At 42.5% G+C, this 12137-nt stretch overlaps 1 protein-coding gene across 3 annotated transcripts in view; it reads left to right on the forward strand.

Annotated features, from left to right (window-relative positions):
- Positions 1–12137, forward strand: part of LOC126187919 (nephrin-like) — a 687362-nt gene that overhangs the window by 631803 nt on the left and 43422 nt on the right. For all 3 annotated transcript variants that reach the window (XM_049929278.1, XM_049929279.1, XM_049929280.1), the window contains exons 7-8: positions 6954–7098; positions 9615–9745. In XM_049929278.1, coding sequence (XP_049785235.1) covers positions 6954–7098; positions 9615–9745 — 276 coding nt within the window. The remainder of the gene's footprint in view (positions 1–6953; positions 7099–9614; positions 9746–12137) is intronic.

Consider the following 12137-nt stretch of genomic DNA (forward strand, 5'->3'; position numbering starts at 1 on the left):
ATATTATGTTCGATATGATAATGCTTGCCATATTCCACTGCTGACATATTTCTGAAGATAGTACCTTTCTACGGAACATTTCACTCGCAGTCTCCATTCGAATGACGCGCAGTTTCTTTCACTATATGGGGTGGTCTGAATGGTCGAGACATACTCCAAAATTACTTCCAGTTCACACGTCTACTTTTGTAACGTTGCTCTAATATCAGTTAGTTAGTTATACGACATACACGAAACAATAAACAATGAAATTTAATATTTCGGATGTGAATAAAAATATCGTGATAGTATCTTGTGGGAGATTATAACTCTCTTCGTAAAATATTAAGTCTCCATCAGTTGGCAACTAAAAATTGAAAGATCGCTGAGTGAAGGTTAGAAACCTTTATATGTCGAGGCAGAGGGGACGTGATGCGAACGATTCGCGACGGCGGGTTGTCTGCATGCTGTTTCCCGTTTTTATTCATTAACCGGTAACACCAGTCGCTGCTCCTCATCTAACCTTATCACATGTTTGCCCGCTCCTGCATTGCTCTGGCTTTTAGTACAGACGCTGACATAATGGAACTACGTGACTTAGCCGTTAGGTCCGACTCCCTCAATCAAGCGTACCGCACCACCCCCCGGACAGAAAGCCAGCGCAAGCTTACTGATGGTCCGGTTTGCACGGTTAACGCCCACCGGCCGCCGGCTCGCGGAATGGGGTGCGGCTGCGCACCGCCGGGGACATGCAGCCTTTCCTTCGGCTAACCCCTCTCCATCCCCAACCAACAGACCGGGATTTATGGCTCAATTACCAGCGGGATTATCTTGGCGTGGGATCACACTCCCCGCCTCATTTATTTTCCCGCAACTGATATCACTGGCAAAATATACCACTGCCATTTAGGAGGAAAATAAATTGCACATTATATCTTTGATCGTGGTGACAAATCAAAATGTAATAACGGTTTTTCTCTCCCTTTCCGAATTTAAAGAAATAATCTAAACTCTCTTTTTTTGACGTGCTGGCGGATTACTCCCGAATCCAAAACGGTGCTGAATAAAGTAAGATTTAAAGTAACCTACGATGTGCATTTTACTGCGTGCAGATTACTGGCGTGGAATTCGCTTAGGGGCCCGACCTGGAAAATTGGACTGAAATTTAAAGCGTTGAATTTAATCTCGCAAGTGAGATTAATGACACGGCGTGAAATCTCAGCTGCTTCGGCGTGTCCACGTAGAAACACCTGATGAAAAATTAATGCACTGACTTCGGACCAAGTTACGAAACAGTCACAGAAGCTCTGGAAATATATATAGGCGTATATACACGTTAATATTGCTGTTTTCGGTATGGCCACATCTTTTGATATACAGAAGGAAGTGTGCTTTGATTCTATGTGGCGTGTAGGAATAAGACTATGTTTTATAAATTACCCTCTCGTGAGTATTGCTCATCAGCCGTCATGAGGTAATTCATCCATTAGTTCAGTAATACGTTATTCTATATTAACACTGCCTACATATCTCCTACGCAACACAGTTTTACGGCATTTGACTAAGCTGTTACCCGAGCAAGACGAACTATCTCACAGTTTCTAAATCGATTATTATCCACTATCTACTATTATATCTTGATTTAGATCCCCTTTGGCACAGAATACTGTAATGCTTCCGCCTGGTTTTTAAAAACATATGATGATTGAAAGGTTCTCGGGCTTTAGGTCGGATAGTACTGAGGAATCTGCACAATATTTCTGTGAGAAACGTGCTCCTTATGTGCAGGTACGACTGAAGATGACAAGTGGCTGACTCACAGAAACACTGTGCAGTTTCCTCAGTACCTTGCGATGCAACGCCCGACAACCTTACCATAGTTATTATGTCCAAAAGCCTCAAAGAACACAACAGAATCCCAAAAACAATGCGAATTACATACCGATAGTATTCTCGCGTCGGACGGACCGCCAATCTCGGACACATGAGGAAAGCACTTATCTTCGCTTCCCACACGTGAGTTCTATTCAACTATTCTGTCTTTCGAGCTTCTTAAGTCCTGTTTATTTTTGTGGTACCAGTACAACTAAATTAAAAATAAAATATAAGCTGAGGAAAAGTTCCAGAAGTCTCGCTCTGCTTCAAGGGTGTTAGTGAATATTTAAATGGTACAAATGGCTCTGAGCACTATGGGACTTAACTGCTGAGGTCATCAGTCCCCTAGAACTTAGAACTACTTAAATCTAACTAACCTAAGGACATCACACACATCCATGCCCGAGGCTGGATTCGAACCTGCAACCGTAGCGGTCACGCGGTTCCAAACTGATGCGTCTAGAACCGCACGGCCACACCGGCCGGCCGTGAATATTTATCATTCAACAATAATTTGTATCACTCAGGGCAATGTTTGATGATTACGATCAGAAAATGAACAACTCTGGTCTTCTAGAATGTTTCACAGTGCCACTCTGTACAGGACTGTGCAGTGATGTGAAACTACCAAGGAGATTAACAATGGACAGGTTTGATTCCAGTCTGACACAAAGTTTCCATTCTTTAGCTGTGATATCTATCTAAACCAAGAAAACATCAGCAATGTATGGCGTAAGCGGTCTTTCGTTGGGGTAATAGCGTGCCCACTCCCCAAACCTCCTACTCCGTGGTCGATTTCTCCTAACATCCTCTACGAATGATTAGAGAGCTCTGCAGTATCACTCTTCAGTTACAGTTTGACCATTGCATAGGGTCTGCTGGTAAGTACTTTAGTCAGTGTAAGTAACTTCGTCAATGAAAATTGAGTTTATTGTGCTCACTCAACGCCTTTTTTCTGTGTAGAGAAAATTAAAGCTTTCCCACCGCGACGATTACTGGTAAGTTGCAAGTTCCCAGGTGCCCATGACTTACTAAATCTTTGACATTATATCTATGTGAGTCTCTCTCTTTCTGTCTTAATCTCTGCTTCATGGTCACACAAGCGCACACACACACACACACACACACACACACACACGTAACACAGTGTGTGTGTGTGTGTTACCCGTGTATGATTTAACGCAAGTGAATGTACTTACATCAGACTGTAGCTTTCATACTACATCTTTCTGGAATTCATCTGCTACACTAATCTACGTGTCTGAAGGCCAAAAACATCCTACATGTTTCTTAAGCAATGCATGTTTCGTTTCGGATCTAACTTGGCCTCAATCCATCTCTCGTTTAGCTCATATAATAAAAGTGATCAACATATACAGGGTGGTAGGAAATAAACGTTACAGAGTTCTAGGACTTGTAGAGGGGAGTGAGTAAATCGTATTTTGAATAGGAACCCATGTCCGGAAACGTCATCCAACGAGACTACAGAGCGTGAAAGTTGTAGGCGCGGGCGTCTGTGAATGTACGTATACACGGAGTGATTTCGTGATGATGTTTCAGGCTTTCATGGATGATGGAAAAGGGTAAATGTATTAATTTGAAGTAAGGATGCCTGTACTGGAAACGAACGAGTCGAAAGTTATAAACGAAAACCATTCTGATACCTCTGACAGTTGAATACATGTACCGGTTCTTGTGTTGCGAAGAGTGTAGGGTTGGTAACTTTCAGTGGTGGTAGTGTGGACAAACACGAGAAAAAAATGTCCAATAAACGTGTTCTCTAAATTGCATACCTGAGGAGCTATGACCATTCGTTCATCTTCGCTACTGTGAAACACATCTCCTCTACTTAGCAAGTGTTCATAGCTGTTAAAGTACGCACTGCGCCGCCTATCACGTGGCTGTTTTAATCGTTATGAGACTTTTCATAGTCCTGCCATACTTGGGCTTGTGTCTGGCTCTGTCTTTTAATTCTCACTGTGTGTAGTTCTTGTGTAAAAATGTTTTTCTTTTTTCTTTTCTTTATCTCCATTTTATAGTCACCCCTTTTTTGTATACTTCCTCCCATTATGTTCTCCTTGTTTATATCTATGAACGACCATGTTTACTGTTTTTATTGTTTCAAACGTCCTCGTGACCTATTGTAAAGTCTTTCGGCTGCACAACAGCGCCTATGCTGCTGCCAGCCCACCCCTGATGGGGAGTTGAAACTACAATAAAGGAAAAACAAAAGCGCAGTTGGTAGATCGGTTACTTCTGCTACAATGGCAGCTTATCAAGATTTAAATGAGTTTCAACATGGTGTTAGAGTCGACGCACGAGCGATGGGACACAGCATCTCCGAGGTAGCGATGAAGTGAGGATTTTCCCGTACTACAACTTCACGAGTGTACCATGAATATCAAGAATCCGGCAAAACATCAAATCTCCGACTTCACTGCGGCTGGGAAAAGATCCTGCAAGAACGGGACCAACGACGACCGAACAGAATCGTTCAACGTGACAGAAGTGCAACCCTTCCGCAGATTGCTGCATATCTCAATACTGGACCCTAAACAAGTGTCGGCATGCGAACCATTCAAGGAAACATCATCGATATGGCCTTTCGGAGCAAAAGAACGAATCGTGTACCCTTGATGACTGCACGATACAAAGATTTACACCTCACCTGGGTCCGTCAACACCAACATTGGACTGTCGATGACTGGAAGCATGTTGCATGGTCGGACGAGTCTCGTTTCACATTGTATCAAGTGGATGGTTGTGTACGGTTATGGAGACAACCTCATGAATCCATGGACACTGCATGTCAGCAGGGGACTGTACATGTTGGTGGAGGCTCTATAATGGTGTTGGGCGTGTGCAGTTGGAGTGATAAACGCTAATACGGCTAGATACGGCTCTAACAGGTGACACGTAAGCATCCTGTCAGATCACCTGCATCCATTCATGTCGATTGGGCATTCCGACGGACTTGGGTAATTCCAGCAGAACAATGCGACTCCCCTCACTTTCCTTTGATTAAACACTTCCGCTGGCCACCAATCTCCCCAGACATGAGCATTATTGAGGACATCTGGGATCCCTTGCAATGTGCTGTTCAGAAACGACCTCCACCCCCTCGTACTCTTGCGGACTTATAGACAACCCTGCAGAGTTCATGGTGTCACTTCCAGCACGATTTCAGACCTTAGTCGAGTCCATGCCATGTCGTTTTGCGGCAATTCTGCGAGCTAGCTGCGTCCCGCGCTATATGAGGCTGGTGTACCAGTTTCTTTGGCTCTTCGGTGTAGCAGCATTGTCATGTTGATCTTCAGTATTTTAATAAAATGTCAACATATCTTCAAAAAACGATTTGTATGAACTATTATATTTCTTTTAAATTAATTATATAGTGTAGCACATAACCACTACGATACCAGCGACTATACCAATGACTACGCTGGATCTTAGCTTTGACGATTTTCATTTGGTATATAACTATATTTTATCAAGACGATCTTCAAGAAACCTTAATTTACATGTCTATTGTGATGTAACAATTCTATTTAATTCAGTAAAAAACGCCCACAGACGCCTGTTACACTGAGACTGAATGGATATTGGGTACTTAGGCGACATACGTCGGGGTTACCTTGGACAAACAATTCTTCCTCGATAAACATACAGACGATCTTAGAAACAAAGCCCTTGGAATAGCTATGACACTTTTTTCCCCTTTTTAAAAGCTCGGACCTAAGCACCACAGCCAATTTACCACTGTATAACGTCACAGTGCTTTAAAAAACGCTCTACGGCGACTTTGTTTGGAGTGTGGATAGCCAAACACAGGTAAATCACCTCCAAGTATACAAAATATGATACTTCGATGGATACTTGGTGCCAGCCATTACACCAGAATAGCTGTTCTGCGTAAGGAACACCACGTGGACACAATAAATGAAGCGATCAGTGAGCAGTCGACGAAGTTACATAAGAAAGTAGACAACATAAGAAACTCAATGTATCACGTGCGAACATTGGGTTGGACAATGCCACTCCAATATCACCATTATAAAGTACCAAGATCATTAGTACAATGAAAATACGAACTACTACATTAGCAGGAGGTAAATTGCGGACCAATATAAAAGCCCTGGAAAGTTAACACCAAAAGTTTTTTTTAAACAAACAAACAAACAAAAACGTGATAGTTCTGGAAGGGGCAGTTTTATGAGCCATTTAATGATCTTTTCTGCAAGATTTAGTGGAGCGGTTCGCCATTAACAAAGGGACAACCACAATGTAAATCGTCGTTTCTTTATGTATTTTAATGTTGTTATGCAAATATATTTGCTGATTTCATTTAATAGAAACTGCGTTTTAACCTAGTGTATAGGAAAGGAACTGGGTTAACTGGCTTTGGAATACCGAGAGACCTTACGTATACTACGTCACGCAAACTGAGGCTGTACTTGTAAACAACAACACATTTTCCTTCTGCCCGTACACAATTAAGTGGCATGGTGACATATACTGCTGGGAGATTGTTGGATTATAACACATTCAGGTGGTACGTTGACTAAAATTGACATTTCTATTGAATAATGTGGTGTTTTAGTTATTGTTTTATGTAAATCAATTCTGATTCTGCAATTGCCTTGTAGTTTAGCACTGAAGTTGGCAATTTATAGCCTAAATTTGGACATACAGGAATAATAAAAAAACTCAAAGGGAATGCGACTGATTGCAGTGTTCCTATCCTTCCGCATAATTCTGCAGAACTGTGTTCATCGCAATGACGTTCACAGTCACATAAACTATAGGATGTCAAATTGCTCAAATATACAAACATGTTTACATTTAACGACAATTGATCGGTTTGGCCCTCCATACGGTGTGATATCTCAGCCACCTTGAGGCTAGGTACATAGACTAAAGCTTGGCCGTTTATTGCTTAACAACTCCGAATTTTCGGGAAGCGTATAAATGCTATATTTCCTGCTATACAAACTCTCAAATTACTCTACAGGCTCTCTGTTGCTAGACCACTCTGAACGGCAGCATATCAGCAAGCAGTGCCAAAATGACTCACAGTTCTTCAATCGCCTGCGTTGCAGACTAGCCCCGACGGTAACACGACGACCAGCACGCTGACGTTTGTGCCGTCCATGGAGGACAGCGGGAAGCTGCTGACGTGCCGCGCCAGCACGCCTCTCATCCCGGACAGCACTCTGGAGGACTCTTGGAAGCTCGACATCTACCGTGAGTCCACCTATTTTCCTTTGAAAGAACAGGAACTTTTCAGTATTCGACATTAAAACCTTAGACGTGAAGCTACTTCAAGAATATATCTTTCGCTCTGCAGTGTTGTGTTCGTTGATTTGAAACTTCCTGACATGTTAAAACTGCATGCCAGACCGGAACTCGAACCTGGAACCTCACTTTTCGCGGGTACGTTCTGCTGCGCTGTGTGGCAGGCTCACCACACGCCTCACAATGCTCTGAGGACATTGTCCCCGAAATGCAAGGTTCTGGATTATATCTGCGGTCCGGCACCAGTGCTGCCACAAGTTTCCCCAAGTAAAATACCCTGATCTTTCCCTGATTTCCAGATAAGTTTTAGCATTTTTTCCTGACAAATTCTGAGAGAGTGGCTGCAAGTTAAGACGTAACTTGACAATCTCTCTTTGCAGCTACGGTATAAGAAACAGTAGGGTAAAGAGGAAATATCTAAAAAAAAAAAAAATTTGCAAGCAGATGACGTTCCCTGAAGTGACCAAAAATCTTAAGTACTAACATCAACATCTTTTGTAATGAACTGTTTTTAGATGGAGAAAGCAAGGCAAATGGTTTATGTGTTTCATTAACAGTGCTGATTGTTACTGGAATAAAACGAAACAAATTTGGTGACAAAAATACGCATTTGCTTGGAGTCACAAGACAGATTTAAAATACCTTCACTGATATCAGAAATAACCTCAGAAAAAAAAATTCGGCCTCTTGAAAGGAGTGTATAAGGCGGGGAAGAATTGTGTAAATTAACACTGTAGATGAACGCCAATAAAATGTTGGTTCTCCTATATTCGTTATCGTCCGTTATTACCCACTGTGTCACATCTATTATTTTGCAGGTATTGTGCGATTTTTCTTTCGCAAAATATATGAGTACATTGCGTACAAACCGCCATTAACTGACACAATTTCCTTCTTCTTATCGCCCATAATTTCTAAGATATAAACTACTCTTGAAGTGCCAAAATGTACTAGATCAAGTAAAATGTCTATAAAAAGCCTGACTGTACAACGTATGTGCAGCGAGACAGTTAACTGATGAAATCTATCAGACATGACGTCTGATCCGCTGAGGAGCACCGCAGTCCTTGGTCCATGGATAAACCATGAAAATCCGCTGCATTACGCGACACACAAACAGACCCGGTCTGGGGCAGATCGACGAGACGAGATATGACGGGCAGGGCCTGCACATTAGTGGGAACGCAATGGCTTCGGATCTACAGGCCTGAACCATTACAGATACCTGCAGAAATGGTTTGCGTTTTTGGCCCGTCGCGGAAATCCACTCATGTTGCCAGCTATTCACGAGCCACAGACAGGATGGAGCCCACGGTGATCAATCCATGCAACAGACAACTTTTTCAAATACTCTGAGGATCAATAATAATGAGAATTGGTAGCGATTCACCGTAAAGATAATTGCTGATCCGCAGACAGGCACGTAGAAAAGACAATCACACCCTCACAACTAAATTTTCGTAAAAAAAAAATCATGTACTGAGAGAAAAACGAGATTTTTGCAGTGTTGTTTTCAAATTTTCTCCCCTGTGTGTATTATATACAAGGAGAATCCTTCAGAGCAACCTGAAATAGTGTAAGATTTTTGAAAAGGAATAGTTTCCTCGAAACTAAATACACGCTCCCATACGCTCCCATAAGCAGAACGTTGTAGCTCTCAACTGCCAAACACTCGTGGACACGTAGCAACGTTATTTGATAGTGTGGATCTCGTTAACCATTAGAGCGCCAGTATAAAATCTAGTTAACAAAGGAAAGTAGCGTACATTACTGAACAGTGCGTCAATCGTGTGGCGAACATTAAACAGTGCCGGAATGCGTATTCGTAGGTCTCATTCCGAGGAGGCTATCAGTAAAATAGTGTTTCACGATACTTGAGCGGTGGAAATAGGGATTTCTTGTCAAGCCAGTGGTTCCTCTGACACGACAGAGGAAACTATAGACACACTACATTGTATGATAATGTCGCAGCGGTTTCGTCATGGTATTCCATGATAAACTGTGACAGCAGATTCCAGAAGTCAATGGGAACGAAGAGCTGAGAAATGATTGCTTCTACACCACGGCACAGGAGTAATCGTTTCTCCAACACATTTTTCATGTTTTGTTAAGTACAAATATTTACAACTCCTTGTCCCTCATGTGGAGGATCTTGGTATGGGTTTTGCAATTGCAGCATTTGTTTGGAATAGACTGTCAGCAGCAGTTTCACTCGAAAAAGCAAAAAGAAAAGTGCAACTGGTGCTGACAGTGTGTTCAAAATATTCACATGTCGTATTAGTTATGAACAACAAAAATCAGAGGTGTACAAGATAGTCTGTCGAGGAAATCTTATTTTCTCCGTGATGAATTTAAGTATAATCTATGGTTTTACTCTGTTATTGCACACTAAACTTAGTTTTACCACTTTCACATACAAATACCTACTTCACAAACAGTTGTAATTTATGAAATGTAATTTTTAGATGTCCCCATCGTGACGCTAGAGCTGGGAAGCAACTTGAATGCCACCAGCATCAAGGAGGGATCGGATGTTTACTTCGAGTGCAACATCAAGTCTAACCCGTGGGTCTACCGAATAAGCTGGCGACACAACGTAAGTATGACGAAGCTCAACTTCTTATTCGACAAAATGGTATATTTTCGTATGAGCTGTCTTTTGCAATCAGCTGTCATATGTACAATGCGCGGCCACTACCAAGAAATGTTGTAGTGAGCTGTTCTGTAGTGTACGCGACATAGTTAAGTGTTGATCAAAAGGTATATCCCAGACCATTATGTGCTCCTGCATTGATTGATATACTTTCGATACTAATAGGCCAGTAAGAGTGAGTAGAAACAACATCAACTACGCACAGGTCAATAACCTGTTTATTTAAGAGGAAATCTATGTATTAATTCTTCGATTTGCTCGTTGCTGGTTGGCGTATTTTCATTGTACACGTATTTGACGTCCAGTTATCAGCGTACAGTGGATTGACGAACTGCGCCACAACTTTCTTGTGCACGTCTTGCAGTCGACCATAGGCTAAGTTCGCAATAAATCGGGTGGTACGTGATGCGAACCAGTTCCGTAACGATATTGACATTATGATGCGTCCCATTAAACAACAGACATGCTGCTTGTCTACGACAATTTTGGTGACCAGGTCGAAGTTTCTGCACGATTGTGCGTGTGGAAAGGATGTAAATCAGGAGTTAGTTGCTCTTTTAGAATTTAACAGCCACTGCGAGGATGCCAAGAGGAACAAGAAAGGACCACGCACGTACCCTGTATTCCTGTTGGATTTACCGAAGTGAAGCATTTTTTGTCACGATTTACTGTACTTACAGTAGAGTGACGTGTTTCGGGGAGCCTAACGTACGTATAGTACGCCTCCTGAATGCTCTGTCAATTATATTGTAAGTTACTTGTAAGCTATGTCAGCTGTCAAACACTGATACAGGCCGTCGGCTGTCGCTTCGAAAAATTTGCCTTTGAAGAGGTCTTACGGAGAACCGTCCACAGGCGATCGCCACGTGACGAATATCATGCTGAAGTCTGGAGCTGCCCCCATTACCAGTAACTACATCCCTACCATTCTACAGAGATGCTGGGTAAAACAAGTGGACAATTTCCCAGGGTCAGTACAATTTGCGAATTCAGCCCTGTATGCTCTGTCACATTTCCCAGTTTTGGTACTATCGACGAATATACATTTTATCTTATATATGTTCCTCAAATCATAGAGGTTCCACTGTGGGTCTGACACGTAATGATGTTGCAGAATGCAAAACAATGGATATTAAAATCACTTCGATGCGAATGCGAGGCATCGTCTGGAAGCCACAGACATTGATGAACCTGTACAATGATATCTGGGCTGTCTCCTATGACATACTTTTAAGATCATTGTGCAGTTTATTATTGTAACATGAGAAGAAGACCACATCGCGCTAGTCCACGCGCTGATTGAAATAACCCACAGCAGCGTTTACATTCATAACTTAAAATATTTGGATCTCTGCCCACCGCTAGAATGAGTGCCACCTAGCGGTGCTGCAGGCAGGTGATGTGACAAGGAAAGTATATAAGGGGAGCAGAGTGAATGCCCGTTCTAGCGATCAGTCGTAAAGGGGGGAGATCTTCAGATGTAATGATAGATTGCTATGACCTGCCGCATGGGAACGCGCGTCTGGGATACGACGAAGCTGGTCGGCTGTTCGCGTACTACTACTGTGAGCATCTGCAAGAAACCTTAAGTACGAGAAGAGTGTTGGATGTCCACGCCTGAAAACAGGAGTTGGACGTCGGAGACTTGCCCGTTCTGTAAAGCAGGGTAAGCAGCGGTCTGTGGCAGATATAATGACAGAGTACAATAAACGATTTTTGATGTTGCTGAGCAACAGCCACACAATAATTTTTAAATGAGCATACCGCCATTTCACTGTATTGTTGTTTATTTAATTACGGCCCAGGTTTTGGCCTTTTATGCCTTTTCAAGTGACTGAGTTTATGTCAGTATATGTTAAAGACATAAACTCAATCACTTGAAAATGGCATAAAAGGCCGAAACCTGGGTCGTAATTAAATAAAAAAGAACACCGTCAAATGTCGATGTGTTCATTTAAAAGCAGAGTAAAATGCTGGTGCAGGTTCACTGTTAGTCACACATTCCTCAACGTGAGACAAGAGAGAAGACGACCCCTACGAGCACCCTTGCTAACTCAAAGACATCGTCAGTTGCCCGTTTCTGTGGGCCCGATATAATCGAGTTTCGACGTCTATGAATGGAAAACGTGTTGCCTCGTCGGATGAGTCACGTTTCCTGTTGTGCATGATCGACGGTCAGGTGAAAGGCTGTTCGAAACGCAGCGCGTCACGGACGTGAGCCAGTGGGGACAAATGGTGCATTATCCACCGTGTGATCAAAAGTATCCCGACACCTGGCTGAAAATGACTCACAAGTTCGTGGTGCCATCCATCGGTAATGCTAAAATTCAGTATG

Source organism: Schistocerca cancellata, chromosome 5, assembly GCF_023864275.1.
Source record: "Schistocerca cancellata isolate TAMUIC-IGC-003103 chromosome 5, iqSchCanc2.1, whole genome shotgun sequence".
NCBI lineage: Eukaryota > Metazoa > Arthropoda > Insecta > Orthoptera > Acrididae > Schistocerca > Schistocerca cancellata.